The sequence below is a fragment of the Orbicella franksi genome, chromosome 7 (assembly GCF_964199315.1).
Source record: "Orbicella franksi chromosome 7, jaOrbFran1.1, whole genome shotgun sequence".
In the NCBI taxonomy this organism is placed as follows: Eukaryota; Metazoa; Cnidaria; class Anthozoa; order Scleractinia; family Merulinidae; genus Orbicella; species Orbicella franksi.
The window spans coordinates 11,384,340-11,408,516 of NC_138151.1; the positions used below are offsets into that span (position 1 = coordinate 11,384,340).

The 24,177-nt window shown below is 39.6% G+C and overlaps 1 protein-coding gene across 1 annotated transcript; it reads left to right on the forward strand.

The window, feature by feature from the left end:
• Window positions 1–3: 3 nt before the first annotated feature.
• Window positions 4–24,129, forward strand: LOC145493091 (dynein light chain Tctex-type protein 2B-like). Its single transcript, XM_081472498.1, has 5 exons — window positions 4–193; window positions 331–464; window positions 11,655–11,724; window positions 12,663–12,726; window positions 23,677–24,129. Exons 1-5 carry the CDS (start codon window positions 141–143, stop codon window positions 23,722–23,724), a joined length of 369 nt encoding a protein of 122 aa, XP_081328624.1. The 5' UTR covers window positions 4–140; the 3' UTR covers window positions 23,725–24,129.
• Window positions 24,130–24,177: the final 48 nt, after the last annotated feature.

Below are 24,177 nucleotides of genomic sequence, written 5' to 3' on the forward strand. Positions count from 1 at the left end.
CTATTGCGCGCGCCCTTTTGGCACACTAATCCTGGGTACAAGTTTATCTTTTTTTCGTCGTCATGGAGATGAAGCCTGTTCGCCGCCATATTTGAAGTAAAGCTTTTCGTCGAACGATTCAAGTTTTCTAACATAACAAAATGCCCGAGGACTCGTCGAATTCGTATAATATACGACCCAACTTTAAGCAGAAGTAAGTCGATTACATTGTTACCAAAATGGCTAGGTTTATTCACGTTCATTTTAGCTTTGAAGTAGGTTTCTATATCGAATTTGTGTTATCCCACATGATTAAAGGCTGAGATTTTCTATGATTTTTGGTGAAAATAGATTTCGTCCCGCTGCTGTAAAAGCAGTAATTCATGATGTTTTAAACGAAGAGTTGTCTGGAAAGAAATACAGTTCAGAAGAGGCTACTTCATGGTGTAAACAGATATCTGACACAGTGAAAGAAAAGTTGAAAGGTAAGTGTAAGCTTACATGTAAGCTATTATTTTAAAAACTAAAAATCTTTTCGAAACATGTGATAATTTGCAGAGGAAATGGGCCAGTCTATTTAATTTCCGCACCTCCCCTCCTATTAAAGTGCTTGTTACCTGTACCTCCCCCTCACTGTTCAGATATCTCCCTCAGGTATGCTCAGCACAGTCAGTAACCTGCAAAATGGCCACCCATGGCCCGCTTTCTGCATTTTATTCTAATTTGTGACCGCTTTGCACAGTGATATCATGTTATCCAAATTTGAAACTAGCCAATAAAGTCTACTTTCCTGGTAGGTCCTGGTATCCTTCAATAGCAATTCACTAATCTGGTTTACCTTTTTGTTCGCTTTGCCACCACCTACATCGATATGTTCATTATGCTTTGATCTAAAATTGGTTATTCCAGAAAAAATCCACACCTGCCCAACAGATGCGTTTCTGGAAATTCTCTCAGGAGGGGAGGGGGGAGGGGTGGGGGGTCAAAGGCTATGGAAATCCAGGCAGGAGCAGAGGGGGTAGGGAAGGTCTTGAACCTAAAAAAGGGCTTTTCGGGGATCCTGAACATGTGACACTTGAGTTCTCTCTGAATCTGAAAAAAATGTAATCTTTCAGTGATATCTTTCTTTCCTGATATACTTCAAGTTACTTGCACAGATTCTTCCCAAATCACAGTAAAAACACAGAAAACATGACAAAAAGACAAACATAAAGAAAGCCCTCAAAACAAAGTTCGCTATGAGTGTGTAAGGCCTACACTATTTGTATTGTTGTACCTAGACCCTGTGCGCTGCTGAACGTAACTGTTCACAGAAATAGCCGCCCTAGCTCACCATCATAGAAATTCACTGCTCTTGTACAGTTTACGTACAGTCGTTTAAATCCACAAGAGTAGAATGTTTTTCAAAGAGTTAGCATGGCTACAAGCTCTTGGTTGCAATACATTTCGCACCATTCTCCAAAACCAAGACAAGCTACAGCCAACCATCTGTGTTTGCAGGTCACAAAATCCCGCACAATCCTTAAAGATTCAGGGCTGTTGTTAAGTTTTGATTCACTGGTAGCCTTGGTCTTCACACCCATAACAAACTTGTTACTTTGTAGGTGAACTGTATTTTTTACATACAAGTTCACATATAGCATCAAGGGCCCATCAGGTATGCTCAGCTGTAACAGGTGCTAAGGGCTACGGCCCTTATTGACAGCCCTGAAGATTAGCTTAAATATTTCAATAAAACAGGTTCCTATTGCTTCCAGAGATTCCTACAAACTTTTCAGGCTATTTACCTTTCAAAGCAAGCAAGAAATCTCACGATTCTTCCTCAATCAAAGTGCTCCAGTGAATATTAACAATAACAAGGCATCAAATCCAATTGTATGTAATTTGGATAAACTTTCAGTTTGTGTTTTTTGTGGATAACATCCAAGAATTTACAAACCTTAATGCAGTTTATGAAGGAATATTCAAGCTATATATTTTTATTGAATTAAGGTAGGAATATTTTAAAATGGAACTCATTTATAATGGAAGATACAGCATTCTAGTTTGGTTTCATGTGTGTCGAGTTAGTCGTGTCATTCAACATGATTTTGTTTAGACAGAGTCAGTCACGCAACACAGTTTGCTTCACAAGTGGCAATTGCTAGGTGTATTTGAACTACAAGTGAAATAAATTTGGCTAAATTATCGTCAATGCAGAATTTCCTTGTTGTAGGACTAGGCAACAACACTTAAAATTGAAATTTAGTTCATCAAAAGATTGCACAATCCCGCACAATTCCCTGCACAATCAAAGTTGTTTTTCCTGCACAATTTTCCTTCAAAATTCAGCACAATTAATTGTTTTTTTCTCCGCACCCTAGTAGAAGGCCAACTTAGAGGTAAGATATTTAATTCAAGTTACCAAAAGTCTTGTCATTATAAATTTGGAAATGTACATGTATTTTGGGCGGTGTAGGAAACAAGTCACAGCTATGAGTTCTGAAACTCTTTTTGTGTTTAGCTTGTTTTATTGAGTTCCACAGCTTAATATTTGCTTAAGGTGGCCAAACACAGTTTTCAAGAGCCTACGCCTAATTCACCATTACTTTTAAGCTATTTATGCTTTGGCGCTCGTTTTTTGCAAGAGTCAAGGTTAACCACAGAAAAGTTTATTTTCACATTTTGGCTAAGGTGTGTGCTGTTGCCATGGCAATGGAGCTGGTTAAAAACAAGGCTTAAAAAATGGTTTTTGTTTATTTAAAAAAAATCCAGTCGTTAGATTTTTTTCATCTTTTGCCCACTACGAATTGACATTAAATCCCTTCTGTCAACACTGTTCTAATAAAATTTTGACATAGGCGATTTTTGTAATTCGCCGTAAATCGTTTTCACCACATGTTCTGTATTATTAAAAATTCCCTTTGTCAAAATTCAGATTTTTTGCGATAGATCATTCACGCGGTTTCTGAACTAATGGCTGGATCGTCAGAAATCCGTAAGTTTCTGCAAAAGCAATCGGTCTCAATTTTCGAGCAACTGCACATGCGCTGCATTTAACTGGGTTCTTTCGGTAACAAAGAGAAAGCTGAGAATTGCTGGTTTCTTTGCGTTGTTACCTTTTCTAACATATCTTTGTAATAAAAGACTAAAGCCATCAATACACTGCATTCAATAATAGAGAAAAAATAGCACAGATAGTGCGGGTGTTGAGTAAATAAAATGATCGCTCTTTGCAATCCTTGTGTGCGCGCTCAATTGCATCAGTAAAAGCGCGCGCGAAAACTGTGTTCGGCCACCTTAAGCTTTGGAAATTGCACAAGAGCTTCTTCTGGATGTGATTTTGCATATAATTCTACTGGATATAAGTTAAAGTTAAGGCTCTTAATGTTTTTTTTGGAAATCCAGGTGGGAGGGGGGGGGGGGTTTGCCTTGGAAATCCAGGTAGAAGGAGGGTCTAGCGCTTCAGGAAATCTGGGTGGGAAGGGGGGGGGGGGGGTTAAAAAAAGTGCCCAGTGTGTGGATTTTTTTCTGGAATAACCCAGTTTATAATCCATCAAATATTTTCGCTCATGCGCGATTGCTTTAAACGGGTCACCTGACCAAATATTCCCCAGCCAAAACTGGGGAATATCCGAGAATATTCCCCAACTTTTGAAACTGCGCATGTTGCCAGAAATATTTGAAGGATAATAAACACAATAGCCTCCATTTGTCTTTGAAAATATGCTCGGATATTTGTCCTTGGACAGTATCTGCTCCTTGCACCTCACAGTTTTCCTCGAGCTTTGCTCTCGGAAAACTGTTCGCATCTCAGAACAGATGATGTCCGAGGACAAATATCCGAGCATATTTTCACGCCAAATGGAGGCTATTGTTTACATATTCAAACGATTCACCATACATATCACAGTAAAGAAGGATAAGCACGCTTAAGTTTATCAAATATAGAGACATACAATTAGGCTCAATCAGGGTTTTCTGCAATTTAAGCTTGGCCTGAGGTAGTCATATCTAGAGATCAGAGGCATTGTTTATGTTAATCATCCTGAAAAGCCGGTATGAAAAAGACTCAAGGTAGGTCCCCATTTCCTATTTCCAGTCTTCAATAATCAAATTCTGAAAGTCTGTTAAGGAAATACAGTCATCAAAGTTGAGATTCTTTAGGCTAACCTTTCTGGTCGCTAGAGGAGGACATGGTGGGGGGTCTGAACACCGCAACACCCCACCAAAAAAATTAACAAACACCGCATCACCGCAAAAAAAGTCAATGAAACACCATCACTGCAACACGTATTTTTAGCACCATGATTCGTTCATCTACATTTAAAATAATACTTTTATTCCACAAAATAAACACATCACAATGCTTTTTGTATTGCGCATATGTTGATACTGCTGATGCATGTAAATCAGTTTTCTTGCTCTTGTGAAGAAACCTTGTGCAAAGCTAGGAAGCAGACAAAGAAAAAAGAGAGGAGCTTCAAGAGATGGCCTTTACCCCAGATCCCTCTCTTCTTTTACTTCGCTCACTTTTCTTAGTGTATAAACCCACTGCTTGAAGCCCTATCTTGACTGAAAGTATTGCTTTCTGGAGCTAGCTGCATTTGCGTTCGATATCAATAATCATTTGAGGAAATAGAAGGTCAAGAAAGTCGCAGGACCTTGAAGCGGGTATAGACTGGTATCAGAATGACCTATAGACAAAGCTGAATAGCTGCACAGTCAATAATACATTATATTCGGCCTTGGTGTTTCCAGAATTTCCAGGATTGTTTGTGTCTTCACTCCTCCACATGTCTACAGAACACTGAGCTCCAGGTGGCAGAGGTCGAGTTACTTGTCACGTTGTAAACATATAAATCAAAACAGCTTCGGATTGGCAGCCGAAGCATATTGAAGATTGACTAGAGGGTGATGGTCTGTATTTTGTTACAAATTATTAACCTGACATTGGTACATGTTTGTCATAAATTAACATCGGATTAACGAAGTTTACATGTTAAATTTAGGTCAAATTTAGGTTTTAGAAAGGTAAATCAAAAAAACCCAGTACCACAAACAATTTCATTTCACTGAACACCGCAGCGTGAAAAACACATTTAACATTGCACACTGTAGGGTTTGAAATCACTGCAACCCCATAAGTTGAGATTTTATTCACCGCATCACCGCATTAAAGAAAAACATCAACACCGCAACACTGCAAATCCCCATGTTCCCCTCTCACTAGGATATATCGTTTAGGGTCACTTCACACACTAAAGGATTCAACTGTAAAAGCCCTCTCTAAGCCTCTGTGACTCAACGAATTCCTGCAGAGTAATGAAGTAACTGCAACATTGAGCATTTTTATTATCTATTTCCCCACTACTGTCCACGTAAAATGAGGCCTTCCAAGGGGTAAAAGAGACAAGCAACCCTTCCCTGAAAACCAGAGACACAGGTATTTCTAATCAGTGACAAGCAAATTGAATGCACTGCTAAAATTCAACAGGGACACAAGAAGCACTAGAAAAGAAAGTGACATTGACCCTTAAATTGGACTTTTTACCTATTTAGAAATTGTATTCTCTTGAAGTCTGTAAATGTCAGAAACTTGTGTGCTTTTCCATTGAACGAACTCTTGAAAAAATCAACCTTGTTGCGACAGTGCACGCGACATACAACTTGATGCAGAAAAATGATCGTAGTGACATTTGCTTCCACTCAGGTAGGCAACATGTGTACACTAAAGGATGCAACATGGCAACATGGCTATCCCTCTTGGAAGGCCTCTAAAACAAGAGCTAAAATTATCAAAAGTTCAAGTATTCAATTACTAATACCAGATTGCACTGTTAAATTTGCCAGTACCCATTTATACAGTCCTGGGTGGAGAGAGAGACTTTGTGAGTAAAGCATCTTGCCCAAGAACACACCACAGTCAATGGATTGAACCCCATTGAGTTGATCTCCAGTCTAGTAGATCAATGAAACCATGAGACCCCTGGTGCACCTCTGGACATCTGGTTTAAATTGATTACAATCATTTTCCAGGTCATCTTGAGGCTTGAGTCTCTAAAGTGAGCCTTTGTAGACTGAGTCAAACTCCCTACTGGTATTAGTGGACACCTGGTATGAAACACACATCCTTTGTTAAGAGGAAAGTAAGAGGTCCCCTTGATTGGAATTACTTTTTTATTTGTTGAACATCTTGATTATCTCTCTATTTCGTGGTGGACTTATCTGTTAAGTTGGTTTGGGCACCTAAGCAGTGGTTGAAACAGATGATTCTATTAAAAACCTGGCTATTAATCAGAGGATTTGTAATACAAGTTTATTTTATAAGTACTGAGATTTATCCACAGAGATGACAGTGATGAAAAAGTCATTCTGTTTTTAGTCACAGCCAATCAGCGACGCAAACGATGAAATTTCACTAGTGAAAAATCATCGTTCGCGGTGTCTGATTGGACGAACAATGTTTTTCACTAGTGAAAATTGATCGTACGGCAAGCCACGTCATCCTTGGTGCAAAAACTGGCAAGCCGCCTTTTTATTTTCAAGATGTCGGAAAGCCTTTGTGGAAGTCGGTTCAGTTGACAATTTTATTGCAGAACAAGAAAACAAAGCCACATTACAAAAAACACAATGAGATGTAAAACTTTTGCAAAACTTTTTAGGAACCAGGAATGAACTTAGAAAAGTTGAAGAAATTCCAGCATTGCAGTTAAACAAATACATCTGCGAGTTTATCATTTCGGTCAGAACCAAAGATGGCAAAGACTATGAGCCTTCTTCACTTCGAAGTCTATTGGCAAGTTTTGAACGACATCTAAAAAAGACCAGCCACTCTGCCAGTATCGTGAATGACCTCGTATTTGAGAATACAAGAAAAGTCCTCCTGTCCAAACAGAAAGAGTTAAAGCAAAAAGGAAAAGGAAACAGGTCAAATGCTTCAATAGTTTTAACCAGTGATGAATTGAATACACTCTACAAAAAAGGCCTCCTCGGTACACGAAATCCTGAAGCATTGTTGAACACACTCTGGTTAAACAGCACTATGCATTGTGGGCTCAGAGGCTGCAAAGAACATAGAGACATGTGCTGGGGCAATGTAAAGTTGAAGGAAACAGCTGATGGCAAGGAATATTTGGAATTTAATGAAAGACAAACCAAAACAAGAACTGGTTCAGACTGCCGCGATATCAGGGCAATGCCGCCTAAAATGTTTGCCACTGATGGATCAGAAAAAGATCCTATAGTGGTCTACAAGCTCTACGCCCAGAAGAGACCTGAGAAAATGAATGAAGACGATTCTCCCTTTTATTTAGCTGTCAACAACAACTTAAAGGCAGAGTCGCTTCAGACAAAAGAGTGGTTCAAGGTTGGTCCTGTTGGCATAAACAAACTTAAAGGTCTCATGAAAACTATGGCTGAAAAAGCAGGAATAAACAACGAATGTCTCCAAAATCACAGTGGTAAAAAAACTATGATACAAACACACTTAGCGAAAATGATATTCCACCGACTCATATCGCTCAGTTGTCAGGACATAAAAATCTAAAAAGTATCGAAAACTACAGCAAGGTCTCGACAAAACAGCAGATGAAAATGTCTCAAGTTCTTAGCAGTGTTGTAGCTGGTACTGCAACCAAGACGTTCTCGTATGAAAAAGCCAATCCAGTGATTTCTCCATCTACTTCTGAATCACAGCAATCTATGGCTTTGTTCAGCGGGGCTGTCATTCAAGGGGACAATTTTTCAATCAACATAAACACAGTACTAGTTAATCAGTCACCAAAGCTCACACTACAGGAGTCTAGCCCACCAGAAGCATTGCCATGATGGAAGAGACTGAGGCCATTGGAGAACAGTGACGATGAGTAAAAACATTGCTATGATATGAATATGTTGTTATATATCACTAGCTTTAAAATTTCTTCTTTTCCCTTGCTGAAATTTTGAAAAGAAAATGTTGAAGTTTTTATGTTTTTGAGTGAATGAAACTCATTTCATTGTCTAGAAATTTTGAAAAGATGTCGAATTTTTAAAGAGCATATGTTGAGTAAATAAAACTAATTTCATTGTCTTATCGCTGTTAATTGTCATTATTGTTGGAAAGAAACCTCAGTACTTATAAAATAAACAAAGAACTTCATGGTTGGTTCGCTTGTACGATTTTTATTCACTTGTTGTGAAGAATCGCAAACTCACTTGCTTGAAGACTCACTCGTTCGTTTGCGATTCTTCACAACTTGTGAATAAAAATCATAAGCATTCACCAACCATGAAGTAATCTATATATACCACCCAACATGCCTTATACCAGGAAAAAGCCTGCACCAATAAACTGAGATGAACTCCAGATTTAATATCACAGTACTGAATAGGATAAAGCCATGAGCTTAAGTGCAGGATAATACAATAACACTTGAAGCATGCGTAGATGGAGGAAACTGTGGAAGACTGCGGGCGCGGCTTGTGAAGGGTAGGGATGCAAAGCCAGGGAGTACATTGTGGACTGTAATGAGGTATACAACCAGGTCCCGGGATAAAGACACAAAAAGGGCATTTTTACGATAACTGCAAAAATTCTCACACACTTATTGGTTAATTTTCATTGTCAATAAGCATAGACACATGAATTTATAATTTACGCCATGAGAGCAGACAATAATTTAACAATCTTATGCCAAAATTCATAGTCAATAACAGGACAGATGCATGAAAAACTGATGTCAATTTGTTTTTTACAATAACCAATTATTGGTTATTGTAAAAAAAACAATTTATCACAGTGGCAATGGACAGTGTTTAGGGTTGCACTGACAGCATACATTCTGATAGAACCAGCAGTCTCGATCCAGAGATGATCTTCAGATTTGGGGAAGATAATGAAATTGTTGGATGAATAATAATAATGAGAGAGAGAGAGAGATGAGATGAGAGAGCTTTTGGGGTGGAATGGAAGGATGCCAGGAGCTTATCAGACCAGGTCACTGTGTCCTGTGATTAGCAACCAGCGATAAGTGCTTCGAGTGGTGTAAGGAGGTGCACAAAACCAATCAGGACACAACCAAGCATCTTGTAAGAAGAGATGAAGGAGTGGGGAGCACAGACAGTCTTGGGGTGCTTACAGAATGATAGGACAGCTATACAATGCGGTGAAGCATGAATGGAGCCTTGGGATCATATTCAGGCAAGAATAGAAATGGAAGCAGGGCGAATGATGGTTTTACCACCAGACAGCTGAAGGTCACGCCGATCTACTGTCAAAAGGTTTTTGTGCCAGTTTACACAGTGTTGAGGATTGTTATAGCTGCTGTATAGACCATTGGCTATCTTAGTAACACAATCCTTCTTGAAGAAGATCATCCATTAATTTTCCTAGAGCTGTTCTGGAGTGAGGAATCTCCATATCACAGCAGCTGTAGAGCCATACTCCCTTGAAGGGGGAAACTATGCCTCAGTACCTCAGTATGTGCTTCAAGTGACTGTCTTGATAACTGGGATTTAATAGAAATCTGTTTGTGTCTGTCTGTTTGTTCACAAAAATACTATGGAACACGACCTTTATGCTGGGTGGCTCAACTGGGCCCTTATTTATTAAATGCCTCTTATTGGGCCAGCATCATCATTGTACCCAGGAACGCGAGGGTCAAATAGAACTTGGAATTCTTTTAGGAGTGACATGAGGAAGCGTGTAGTAATTCATAGTTATCAGCATGGACTGTCTCTATGGGGGAGTTCAGAGCTGGTTTAGGTCTGGTTGAAGGATGACTTGGTCAGTGTTGACTTGTGAGGAGGATCAGAAGTGACAAGGCATGCCGGGCAAAAATGGTCATTTTGGCTTACGAGTAGAGGTTCTTCTGATCAGTGTCTTTGAGAAGTCTCAACTTATCACCGACAGACTGAATAATGCAGGCATGAATGGATTTGAGGAAGCTAGAGGAAGCTGAGTTCATGCCAAGGTTTAATGGCATGTGAGATGTCCTTAACCAAGGCAGGAGGGGCTTGAACTTTTAGTCACTTTTCCTGGCCAAACATTGGTGTTCACACCAGAGGCACAAAGGAGATGGCAAGCCCTGACAGCTCAATGGGTTTGTGAGGTTTGAGAGAATCCATAAGAGAAAGTGTATAAACCAGCAATAATGATTTTGTGTTTGGCAGGATGGAAGGCAGTGTCATTGGTGGTCATGAATTGAGGTCTTCAACAACAAGGGAATCTAGTGTAAGCATTCTTCCACAACAGGTCAGAGGTCGATGGGTCCCACCAAGAATGGAAAGCAGGTGAGGCCGCCAGGGGGGGGGGGGGGGGGGGTACTCGCTTATATGAGCTATATAGGTATGTGCGGCCCCAAAGGGTATGGTTTTTCAACCGTTTTGGTCATAAATAGGGTATCGATTTTAGCTGATTTTAGCCATTTTGGTCATAAATAGGGTATGGATTTTGCACTCTAGCCTTGATGGATATGTTTTTAAGAAGAAGCCACTTTTTCATCATTATCGAAAAGAAAATCAACAAGAACCCCTCACAAATTATGTTAACGGCAATTTAACATTGGTCTGAACTAGGGGACTAATAGTAATGCAGGTCTGAAACAGGGTTTTGATGTAAGAGTCAGGTCATAAATAGGGTTTTGAATTTTTGGTCAGGTCATAAAGAGGGTAGGGAGTACGACCAATTTTGGTCAGAAACAGGGTAAGGGTTTTGGGAAGCGGGCCACACATCCCTGTCCAATTGTTCCGGGTGCACCCCCCGGGGTGAGGCCATCAGCTTGTAAGGCAGACTAGTAGCTCTTGGTGCTCATAGTGCCAATGAATTCTGCAAGGGAAGTTGTTATTATGTTGGTTTCTGCACCAGCATCAATCATGATGCTTACAGAATGGTGGTTGTAGATCAGAAGATGTGGAGAAATGGGGACCAGGAGATGTTCACACAGCAGAAACAGTATGTTCCTTTTGGGCTAAGCACTAAATTTTGTTAGTCTCTGGATGGTCTAGGAGGCTGTATTGATCATATCCCCACCCATCAATCATTGTCAAGGCCAGAGATTAATTTTGAAAACATAGTCAGTCAGGTGGAGGTGGTAATGACCAAGGTGATGACATGGGGGAGGAGACTGAAAAGTGTCTTTTTTCCAAACAAGTCCATAAACATTTAATTTTTTTGTGCCAGTTTTGGGGCTGCTTTCATGCATTGCTTGCATGCTTGAAGAAAAATAACTCATAGCAGAAAAATAAATGTCTGTGAATAGATTAGAAAATTGGTCCTCCCCACTTACTCAAACTGAAATCATTTTCCATTGGACAAGCTTCTTCTGTCATTTACTATTGGCTGACTCAGGTCCCTTCCATCTCAAACTATTTTTGTTTCTCTTAAGGTAGGTCATAACAACTGATATTGCTACCCTTTTTCAGTTTGTGATTTTTGTCTATGCCATTTAATTTCAGTGTTAACTAAAAATGAGTAGCAGTGTGAATCTATCAAAGTAGTGTTCAGAACAGGCTGGCAACTGTTGTGAGCCACCTTAGGAATTTGCAATTATTATAGCTTGGTTCAATGATGTATAGGTTATAACTAGCTGTTTGCTAGTACTATCGATGTGTTCAACAAGCTGATTGATTATGACTAGTTGCAGGGTAAAACAAAGGCCTTTGAATAATAATTCTACTTTAATATGGTTTCTCTGAATCTTAATTCATTTCAGAACTTGAATTGGACAGATATAAATTTATTGTCCAGGTAGTCATTGGTGAACAGAGAGGAGAAGGAGTCAAGTAAGTTTTGTATAGATATGTTCCATATAAATTGTGGAAATTAGTGAACTTATATTTTATTAATATTGTATCATTTAAAAGTACTGTTAGTGTCTCACTAATATTTAGTGAGATGACCAAATACATCTCATTCTTATAACAGGCAAAAATATTCTAAATTCGATAGAGGTAAGGGCACTGTGTTTGAGCCTATTGGCCTTGGCTGGTGCTTACATCCTTTTTTGTTACCGTAGCATGAAGCGACAAGGAGTAGTTCCCCCCCCCCCCCCCGGATGAGATGTCCGTCCATTACAGGGTTACCCCCAGGATTAAATTTGACGGTACCCATGTATACTCCAGGCTAGGGAAAGGCACTGTGACAGTAAAGTGTCTTGCCTAAGAATACAGCACAAGGAACCTGTTTCTGGTTCCAACCTGGACTCACTCAATCTTGAATCCACCACACTAACCATTAGGCCACAATGCCTTCCACAATAATATTCAAAAGGATTTTTTTCAAATATTTGGAGTTTCTTAGGTTTTTCAATAAGTGTATGATTTAATGGAACATATTGAATTTTAAGGCCCCTTTTTGCATCTCTGATCTGGGGAACTGGAATTGATGATGATGAGTTTCACTTTGTTTTTCAAAGTTTTGACTTACAGGGGAAGATGAAGAATACATACCAATAACTACAGTCGAAACCCACAGTCAAACCACTCTTTATGACGACCTGACTCGTTGACATTTGTATTTCATTTTGCTTTCATTTACAAAAGCCTGTGTCACCACTACAGGTCATCACCTTGTGGTCACACCTCTGATGAGTGACTGCCTCCCATAAGTGACATACATGTTTTGTATCAAATTTTTTTGTCACCTTACGGCAGGTTTCACTTCATAACTCTGTTTCAAACCAAGTTCTAATACAGTTCTAATAATTATCGTTCATTTTCAGGGTAGCGTGCAGATGCCTTTGGGATTCAGACACAGACAATTACGCCCAAGATGTTTTCATGAATGTAAGTTTAGAGTTAACACACATCTTTCAAACGAGAAAACAGTGCCTTTGTCAGCCAGAATCATCTACATGCACAAAACTTGCAATCTATAAACCCCACCACAGAGTAAGCTCCTTTCACTGTCTTCTTATTTTGTTCATCATCTGTTTATACATCAGCCCAATTTTTTTAAAAATTAATTTTAGCTGTCTTGTTCCTGTTGCTGATAATCCAAACAAAAAAGCCTTTAACTAAGTGTGAGCTAATAGCTCTTGTTTCAGTTATCAGTGGTTTCAAACACAAACAAGGTGAAAAGGTGAAACTGCTTTCTAGTGTTAATTGACTCTTTTACCTTGTCTGTATGCCTTGTTAAACAAAGGAATATTTCACTGCAGACTCAACTGCAATAAAAGCTATGTTGAAAATTACAATATGACACTGAAGACAGGTTTGGCTAGGCAAGTGGCAGGGAAAAATAGGCGTGACATGCTAAGAGAGTGGATAAGTCACTTTTAGGGGATTTGGGAACAAGATATTCTTATCTCACTTCCTCAGTTCCTTTACAGTTGAGCCTCTTGCTTCATTGCTTTATGCTTCATGTTCCCTCCCTGTGCCTACCTGTGCCAGCCATCCTGGTCTCAGTTATCCAAAGGATAAATAATGTTTAATCCAGTGGATAGCATTACCCACTCATTGAACAACTGGGCCCAGGATACAGCAGAATATTCAATTCCTAGGCACGTGCAAATGTGTTTTGTGCAGAAAATATTCAGACCCATAGACAAAAAAATGTTTGGTTTGAACCCTCCTATCTGGAAATTCCAGTTTAGTTCATGTAGCTTCATACTTTTCTTTGAAACCCTGCCCCTCCCCCCTTCGGAATTTTCTTTACCCCTCTTTGAGGTGGGTGTGGCTATTTTCTGGGGCTGCACAATAGAAGGTGCAGGAGTTTGACTTGCAATGAAATTATTGCATAAAATTATATTGCAGTGAAGCAAATTCAGATCAGTTCAAGTTGACTAGTATTAATCTGAGTTAACTGGGGTTTATGTTATGTGGAGCTTACCAAAAAGTGGCTTTCATAATCAAGAGCTGCCAGGTGGCTGCAGCTTAAATTTTTATCATCATAATTCACGGTTTTTTATTTTGATTAGTGCAATAAGTAATCAACAGGCAGCTGCGATAATTTTAGCAAACGTTTTAGCTACTTACAGAGAGTTCTTGAGATAATGATGCCTCATGATTGGAAGCTTGATATTAAAACTGTCGTCAGTTTTGACATGTATCTGTGTGTTCTGTTGCTTAATGATCATGTTGTCAAAATAACTGGACCAAATTAAAGATACATGGTGGCATTGTCTCAAATACTTAAGTGCAGAAACCTTATGAAGTGCATGCACTAACATTGTTTATCTGTGCACCCTCTGGTATTTCAGATTTAAGTCTTATCTTTGTGGTTTTGAGCGCCAATATCCATCTGTACTTGTTTTTTTTTTGTTTTGTTTTGTTTTTTTTTCCTTTTCTTGTGGAATCTTGATAAATTAATCCGCTTTGGTACACATCTGTCTGTTCTGTTGAATGTCAAATAGCTTGACCAAAGATATATGCTACTTTTGCCTCAGATGGTTAGTGTAGAAACTTAGAGAAGTACTTAGAGAAGCAACTCTATTTAAAAATCCATTACCTGTTGATAGTTTTAAGAGATAAAGAATAAATGTGATACCGAGTAAATGTATTGTGTCTATAATACAGGCAACAAATGCAAGGAATCGCGCGTGTAATATTTCGATATAATTCTATATCATCTTCAGACTGAGGTGACATACAGGTAGCAGAAATTTAAACACTGCAGGATGGTACATTAGCATTAGCACCTGAAAATACAAAACAAAGACGGTAAAATCAAGTATTTCCTGTGTGTCCTTTGAGTTTTTTTCGCTTCGTTCTGGTTTCTGGCACACTCGTCCATTGATGCTTTTTAGAAACAAACATTGACCACTGGATTGCGCTGGAGTTCTAAGTCTGTTGTTCTAAGGCAAGGCACTTTTCTCTCACAGTGCGTCTCTCTAGCTATGAGTATTACTGGTTACTGAACCTGACAAAAATATTGGGCGTAACCTTTAGTGTACTACCATTGAATTGTTCATTATTTGAACCACCGACAGAAAACCAGTGAGACATCAGACTTGGAACAGAGTCTTCACCCAACGACAAAGACGTGTTCATTGTTATCTCCTAAACAGTAGTATTTACACTTCACATCACTGGTCATACTATTTGAAAAGACAAACCGTGGAAAAAATCTCCAAGTTGAGCCGAGGCATTAGCAGGCATGACCACCCTTCGTGACAGTCTCAGACCTCTAACCTGTCGTCTTTTATGTGGTCTTTCCAAACTTAAGCGGCTCAAAGCATGGGAGCTACATGGATTTGCCAGAAGAAACTGTCTGCATGTGGTTAGCACATTCAAAAGAAGATTTTAATTCACAATAACTATCGACATTTTTGCAATTCCTGTTCTACATCAGCACATTGCCGAACAGAAGGCGACCAGAAGAAAGAAATCGTCAAGTCGAAAATACTGAGTGTATTGCGTTCATTGAACATCAGATTCTTACAAAAAGCTCTGAAAAGTAGTAGTGGTATTTGATAAGGAGAGTTAGTATTTTGAACTTACGCCTAAAAGAGTTGAAGAAAACGTAGATTTTGCACAAACGCCAAAACGTACTTTTCGTGGATTTGGTGCAAAAATGTTTAGCCATTCCCTGCAGAAAATTTAATTTAGTCTGCATTCTTTCAATTGTACGCGTATTAAAACCTGCTTAAAATACTTAATCTAGTTCTCAAGTCTAGCACTGAAAGGGTGGATTAATCAAACATGGATTAAAGACTTTGTCATCAAGGAAAACCAGACATTCCTATTAGCTTGCATTCATGGCTCTGTGCTTGGTTTGTGTCAATAATGACTGCGGCAAAGAGCTTACACAAAATTTTGATCACTTAATTGTCAAAATGATTAAAAACGTACTTTTTGAAACCTGCTGAATGAGAATCACTAAAGTATAAGAATCAAGACAGATTTGTTATCACAAGCTTTGCTTCACAGCTAAGTAATCGTCACGAATTTAATAACTTGTCTGAAAAGAGATGAAAAAACCTTTTTGCACGCAAACAGGAACCATGAGATTCGCGTCGCCTCAGGCTGAAAACAGTTTTTACTCACGAACACGTCGACAGAGCAGTTGTCTTTTAGACGATAAATTTAGCCCAACTACCAGCTTTCCTTTGCTGTTTCGCCAAACTTTCCCCGGTGTTCAGTAAGCAGATAAAACGTCTCTACTTTCAATGCTGTAGTCATTTTTCTTTTATCCAAACACTCAAGTTTATAGAAATTCTTACAAAACTAAGTAATCTCCAAGGTAGGCACTCAAACATTCAAAAGCTCATCATTTAGAATACAGCATAAGCTAATTGTGGAGGCTCCGTCAACAAGTGTTTTTCCATGCACTCAGCGAAAAATGTAACTGAGAGCACTGCTTAGGAAAACATAAATTGGAATTTGAGATTGTTTCTGTAGACCCCATCAGTAGAATAAACACAACCATATGCAGTCTTGTACTCACCAGCCACCTTTATTTGAATCGTAACATTTCGCATTTTTTCCATCAGCAAAAGCGTCAGTCACTCTTTTCTCAAAAAGGTTCATGCTGACCACAGGGGCTAGAATATTTTGGGACGTTCACGTCTCTCTGATATGAAACTCTCTTGGGTTTGGTCACCGCGCTATTAGCTTTACGCCATAACCGTGAAAGTTAAACCTCTCATCGATAGCTTTCGCTTTCAACAAGGCAATAATCGCCAGAACTATTTCTGCCAAGCGGAAGAGATTTCACTCATCATCAGCTCACGGAAATCTCACACTTCTTCGCCAATTCAATCCTGACTTTTGTTTGTGTGCTATCGGTGAACAGCGCTGCAAGAATATGCTGGAAAAACTGCCTGCATGACCTGCTCATTCGGAAAGCTCACCTATTGGGCTTTCAAGTGATTGACAGACATTGGATTTCGATTTAAGAATCAAAAACACGCAGGGCTCAGTAAATTCCTTGCCAGGGCAATACATACAGTGTAGGAAATTTTTAATGCGTCACGTTTTCCTCTTGTTTTTCTCACGTTTTTCTCTTGAAAAAGTCACAGTTTGAGGGAGAACGTTACAACGCTACCATGTGCAGCGCCGTTTTACTCTCCACAAACAACACACTTTCCTAAAATGCACTTTTCTAAATACTAAAGAACTTTCTGTTTCGGCCTTACCCTAAGTTAGCGTCTTAAAATAGCAGTTTGCGATCAAACCTCACGAGTATTTTATCCTATTATGGCTGTCGCAGGGCGACATAAGTAGAATTCTACTGCAGTCTATAAAACATGAAAGCGTGACAATAAAACAGCCATGTTAACCTTCACCGTAAATTAGGGATATTGTAAATCGAGCAAGAAAAAGAATTTAGCAGTAAGTTATGTTAGCGAAAAACATCGCTCTTTCTGCAGGTATATACGTGATTTCTTTTGTGCGACTTACAGTTTGTCGCTGTTTGCCGCACCTGCCCGCAATTGTTCGTCGACACGATCCGTCCATCTTATTGATACAAACGGACACTATTTCTCTTAGTTTAACTTTCCTCTGATTAGTTTTCAGGCAACGAAGACACTAAAAAACTTTTTAATTGTAGATCTTTCTGGTGTTTTGTAACAAAGCTTGAAATTCCACGAAAATGTTTAGAGAGTGAGAATTGATTGGTTGTTTTTTAAAACAACACCCGAGCCTCGTCCTGCTACCAGACAAAGATGATCTTTTCAAACAATCCTACAGAGCAGAAGTGTAGCGCTAGATGCATGGTTGCGTAGCAAGAAAACATATTTTAGTTTTCCATTTAGCAGGTGTTTTCAATCGCAGCTGGAACGTTCCAATTGTGTTGTAACAAATACACTTTGTTTTTGTGCTCGGTTCTCGCCAAGCCCCATTGACGGCGAATTCCTTTGTCTCAATTTGTATTACCTACGCGCGTTGGAAAATTCGGGAATTTGAAGCGGCCTTTCTCTAGCCACTTGCCCCCCTCGCAGTGTGCGATAATTGGAGTGTTTGTCTCTGCAAAATGAACTTAGTTTTTCGCACAGACAGTTCCTGCGGTGCTTGATGCAAAGAAACGATAAATATCGGCTGTTGTGACATATTTGTTTATTTGCCAAACTTGTTTCAAAACAACGTAGTAAATTTGCCCGAAAATAAGAAAACTTTTGGATGCTAATTGCAAAAGTTTAACACTCGTGATATTACAACAAGCGACTATACGGACAATAAACCACCAATGTTCATAGCCCCTGGGCACTTCTTGAATTTAATGTGGTACAAAGGCACGATTACTTCGTTCATTCAAGTCGTCGCACGTTGTTAAGTTAATGTTACATAACCTAACAGCTTTTATTCAGGCTTTTGTTAATCCTTTTTGGCGCGCAATCTGTCAGTAAAATCACGACCTGAAAACTGGACGTTTAGCTCGCGGTGCCCTTTTGTCATTTGGAGTTCAAAATTGATTGTCGGCTCGCGTAAACCAACCGATATCGTGTTGTTTCGTGGCGTTGTTGTGTAGAAAACGCGCTGCGGTAACAAATTTGCAAGTTTTCGAGACAACGTAATCCTGTTACGGATGAACGATCAACAACCTCGACCACTGTTATATAAACACAGAGCGCCTGAAACAATGCGACTTAACCGCGACAGGTGTGTTTGCTAATAAAGAGAATGAACTGAATGCTGCAAGCTTTTGTGGCCAGAACATATAGTTTTCTCACGGTTTGTTCCCACGACCCCGCTTCAGGCAAGCATCTAATAATCGCGACGACGTTACCGGCAAAGCGCAACGTCATTAGAAGTGTGGCTTTTTCCTTGTTTAGCAAAAAAGCTATTTGCATGGGGTTTGGGGTTTTAGCGCGGCATGTGAGCAAAAATAATGCGAAATAAACGAAGTGCGATACACCGGAGACTGTCAAGCCCCCTTCGGAAACATTTTTCGGTACTCTTTGAGAGTTGCAATGAGCCCCCGTTCTAGCTTTTGAGACAAACAGCGCGCTGGACTTCATCATGCTAAGAGGCGCAGGGGCGCTTGGCAACAGACCATATCGTGTGGAATCACATGCATCGGGGGGTTAATTTGCCTGCGTGGTTTGTATAGCTTTAATTTAACGTTTTGTATATTGGTCCCATAACTTGAATTGAGAACACGTGCTTGGCGAAGGAGCCCTTACCACGAGGCGGACCAAGCCTAGTGATCATACATCAAGCGGCGCGTTGTTTTGATTTCATGGGTAATTTAGTTGCACGTGAAGAGTTTTCGGGATCATGTTTCTGTGACTGCTTTTAAGCTTTTTTATTGTCTTTGTCATCCGTGTTCCATGATTTTGGCCAATAGAAAATTGGTTGAAGACACGTGAACTTCACTGAAAACAATTCATCTGTCAACTTGTTTTCGTCGCAAGTGTTTATTGTTGATCAATAGAGGCTTTACATTGTTAAAAAACACAATTTGAAATTAAATAGACAGTTTGTTTCCACCTGTCTGTGTATATGTTTGAAGTTCAAGGTTACCTTGGCAAAGTAGATTTTACATTGTGAACACTTTACAACTGACGAAAGCTATGCTTCGACAGAGGTTTGATTTGTTCGTTGTTCAAAGTAAAACCCTCAACTTACAGTCGATCAATGTTTTCTTTTCTTTCAGTTACTATATTTATCAGAAAGATCACTTATTAGAGGCTCGTTTCAATTCGGAAATTAAACTCATTGTGTCCAAAAACCGCGATAATTTTGGCAGAGCTGTGTTATTAAGTATCATTGTATCCCTTGCCTGAAGCTAAAAGTTGACAGAACTAATTAATCCTGCATTTTAAACTTGTTAATTATTTTCTCTTTGTAGTCAGTAAACCGCCACCATCATGCACAAGGTTCCGCATTGTTAAGCACAGTTTGGAATAGCTTCTCTCGTGTTTTTGCGTTGCTTGGGAATTTGTATCTTATCACCGGACTTGAATCCACTCCTCGGAGACGACGCGTTCAATTTCAAAAATATCAGATCTCCGGCGAAATCAGCAGGCAAACTTTCGTCAAGTGCTAGATTGAATTCTAATCGTATTTTCAGCTCTTGTAATTTCTCCTCACACCAGTTCCTTGCATACCAAACGATTTGCTCTGATGAGAGATTGTTTTAAAACTTAACCGGCTTACCATATTAATGTTCAAAGTAGCTGGGAAAAAATTGAACCATTTTGAAATGACGCCGACGGATTACTCTTTGTGCCCTCTTAGCGTAGCCGAACAACGATTCTCCTTATTCTAGCAACTCCTGCATAAATCAGGTCAAAAAAGGGATCTCGGTGAAAAAAACTTGTTTCTTTTTCTAGGTCGTTTTCGTTTGTGACTGTGTAAGCGAGTAGTTAATAGTAAAGTTAATGGCAGCATTCACGTTTTAAAAACGTGCCTCTAGCGAAAACACACCTTCGACCCCATCTGTTGACCGATGACTTGAATTTAGCTCCATGTCAAAGTCAGTGGTTTACATTACCATCAGTATTCCCGCTAATGAGGACGCTGGATTATTTTTTTAGGGAAAAGAAAAACAAGGTATTAAAAGTAACCAGCTCTCTTTGGTTATTTAACGTTTTTTTTTTTTTTGGCTATTATGTGCAAATGTCGTCAGTAGTTACAGAACTTGTTTGAACTCCCAGCAAACTAACAGTGAATAAACGAAATAGATGAAAAGATGAGTACCAACAAGGTATTGACTGATAGGACGGTTTTTAGTATTTTTGAACAGGTTTTAGATGGCGTAGAAAATGCCGAGGATATCCCACAAGAAAACAACCAAAACAGAAAGATTAAAATTATGAAGTGGTATATGACATGGAAAATGCCGAGGATATCCCACGAAAAAACAACCAAAAAGAAAGATTAAAATTATGAAGTGGTGTATGACATGTGAGATGTGTAAAAAAATAACTTTCCCACGGGACGCAGGGTGCGTTCAGATTGCCTATTTTGCTTTTGCCTGTTGTGTAGCTTGAAATCACTGTCGCTTTTTCATCGCGTGTATTTTTCTCAACGTGTGCTTTCTGAAAAGATGTTTTAAGGGAGGCGGGATTTATTCTTGAAGGCCGCGCGCGCTAACTCGTGCGCCTTACTGCACGTGTCGCGCAGAAAAAAGAAACTATTGTTATTTTAAACGAGGCGACTCTGGTTTCTGCTTCTGAATTAGTGTTGCTACTATTGTTACAGTGAGATGCCTTGGGCTAATAAACAGTTTTTGGTTCATGTCAGCTAGACATGCCCTTCTCTTAGACATAACAAGTGTTGTTTTTCACTTCAGAGATGAAATTGGGATATGCGGGGCTTTGATGTCGTCAATTTACCAGACTGCATCAAAGAACCGTGTTGTTTTCAACTGCAGGGCTCTAATTTTTTTTTAGGTAGTGTTATCAGCTTTGGTTTCATTTTATTACAGCCGTAAAAACGATTTATGAAGTAACTCGCTCGTATAAATAACAAACAAACAAGAACAGCGAAAATTGACGACTTTTAAAGCATTGAGCGGCAGTTTTCTATGCTGAAATGTAAAACATTAGTCTTACAGGGCATTTCAGTTGCCGTTTAGAATTTACTGTTATCACCCATTGGTGTCAGAAAAGAACTTAGGAAGCTTAAACTCGACGACAATAGCCAAAACACGCTTGTTAAAGACAAAGTTTCATGAGTAGTACAATGGTTCTGCACGTGGGTTGTCCGTCATCTTGGTTCGTTCATCCTTCACTTAGATAAATAAACTGAATTGAACAATGGCTATATTCTTGAAAAATACACCAATTGGCCGTGTTCGGATCAACAAGTAATAGTGGAGTCATTTAGTTCAGCGTGTTGTCAGCCTAGGCCGTCCGCGCTTTTGTTGTTCAACAGTTGTAAACCCGTCGGAGAAGGAGACAACTGAATGAGATCTTCATCTTGCAGACAGCCATTAGCAAGACAAACGATAAGGATTGGGATATGACGCGTTGACCTAACGACCCCGTTTTATGTCGAGAAAAGTGGTACACCCTTCGAGCTAACGCGAGAGCGTGGAGGTCGCAAATCGCGCATCGTGCGCGACAGCTCGCGCGGATCCCTCCCTTTGCGGCACTCCCGCGATCAGAGTGTGAAAAATGGGCGTTTCATTACTTGTCAAGAATACTCCACCGAGACATTCTGCGGTAAAATAATAGCTTGGTGATATTGTTTTAAGGCTCAAACCGCCGAGGCCGCAGTCTAATCACCATGCTGTTATGTTAAGCTGTGTGATACTGGCTTATAATAACCAAAATAGATTAGCGAACCTTAAGTTCGGCTTGAAATCATTTGTCTTCCCTGCGGGCACGGAAGCAGCCACGTCGTTAACGCTAGAGCCAGGGAAATATCGTGTTCCGCTTTCGGTTATTAATCTCTGCTAGTTCTTGTTTTAGAGAAGTTGACCGAAATCATTTGGTTATGCCTGTGCGCGTCTGATACCCTTAAACTATATTCAAGGCTTGACTCGCCTTAAAATAACAAAACTTGAAGATCACTGTTAACCTGAGTTGGGATTATTCTTGTAGATGTACAGCTAGCTGGGTGACTCACCCACTTCGGCTGAATTTCTAGTATTCCTTTCCTCTTTCCGCCTCTTTTTCCGTCTCCGTCACCCTTCCCCTTTTACACTGCAACGCAAGGTAGTATTTGCACAACTTTTTTACTCTTGTGTTTCTGTGAGGAAAAAATACACCATGTATTGTACACAAGGTTACGGTAGAGTTGGTTTGCTGCGGAAATTGTCTCTTTCTACTATAAACTGGCTGGAAATTTTAAATTAATTGTTTGATTTTAGCAGCATTTTCACGCGTTAACACCCTTAAACAAATTTTAATACGTCCTTCCTTCAGACATTGGACAGTTCGAGGCCGCGCGGAAACAGCCTGATTTCAAGCGGCAAGATCAGTTGTCGGCGCGTTTCACACCACGCTGAACTCCAAAGAACGTACTCTTTGTTTTCTCACAGTTGTAATATATTTGATATTTTTGGATAAACGACCGTTCACTACTAGTTGTTTACAAGTGCCTTTTCCGGTACGAACCCTTTTCAGAGAATTCAGCGAGCCCGCGCCCTTCTCGAGAGATACGTTGCTCGGCGACATGGTGTCATCGCATGACGTCAGGCTGACGTGGAAACTTTCGGCGTGCTCGAGAGTGTTCGTGCACTCTTCTGATTGGTTAGCTGCAGTCGCACTATTCGGAAGTTTTTCCGGGAGTTTTGGCGAGAGTAGGCGCCGAAAAATGACGGTAACATGTTTGCCAATACGTTCGCCAACTGAAGTATTTCTTTAGGTTTTATTTCGTTGACAGAGTGGATTTTTTTTAAAACTGAGAAGGTGAGAAGCTTTATAGAAAAAGCCCGATGTGACAGCCAGGGTTATTCTGCGTTTTTATGTTCTTGATGTAGCTGTAACGTTGTAACATCTTACTTGTGCTGAATACCAACGAAACGTACAAAAAGAATGCATGGAACTCCCGCGTGTCAGCGTGCACGAGATATTTAAATGTTTGTCTTGCGGCCAACCGAACGACAACAAAGAAATCAGTTTTTTAGGTAATCGCATTTGAATCTTTCGTTGAACAAGATCGTGTGTTTGGCTGCTTATGACTGCTTTTTATTTCACCGCTCTTGTTTTGCATCGGGAACTCATTATTTCTGCAAATTGCTTCGACTTATATTGGTGTTACTGAGAGAGCAGTGCCCCCTTAAAATAGTAAGCAGCTGATACAGACAGTCGTAGTTCGGCAGGCAGTTATCTCACAGTATTCACTTTCCATAAGAAGCCATCAGTTGATTTAGTCCTTGTTTCTTTCTGTTTTTTTTAGGATACCTTGTTTTGTTTGGTGGCAGCTTATGGTGTCTTCTACTATTAAACACAATGGGAACCTCGTGGATTCAATCAAACATCTCCGTACAAAAGCTTCGCCGCTGTAAATATAAATATTGGTCTTGTGTAAATATCAGTTTTGATCCCTTTCAATGCGTGGCGTAGTTTCTTTCTCGCCAGAGACTGTGGTAAAAATGCTGTTTTTTTTTATACAACATGAAAATTGTTATCCATGTATTATTTAACACTTTTCGCGCGCTCTTAACACGCCAGTCTTCTCATGTGTCTGTACGGAAATGAGCTTTGTTGTTAAATGCTAACTCGATGAAAAGTCATCTTGATCCTAGTAATAAGGTATAGAATTTCTTAAATACGAAGGGTATCTGATGTTAGGAATATTTTTTTGTAGCACGGTTTCTCGTAATAAAGTTGTCTCTTTGAAACTGTCGAAGAGCTGGGTAGATGGATTTTTTTTTTCGTCTCGCACTATTGATTGCCA

Bases quoted from the DNA above. Each gene is read 5' to 3' on its own strand.
- LOC145493091 (XM_081472498.1), top strand. From the start codon at position 141: ATGCCCGAGGACTCGTCGAATTCGTATAATATACGACCCAACTTTAAG. The intron at 194-330 runs GTAAGTCGATTA...TGGTGAAAATAG, and splicing joins CGACCCAACTTTAAGCAGAA to ATTTCGTCCCGCTGCTGTAA. The intron at 465-11,654 runs GTAAGTGTAAGC...AATTCATTTCAG, and splicing joins AGTGAAAGAAAAGTTGAAAG to AACTTGAATTGGACAGATAT.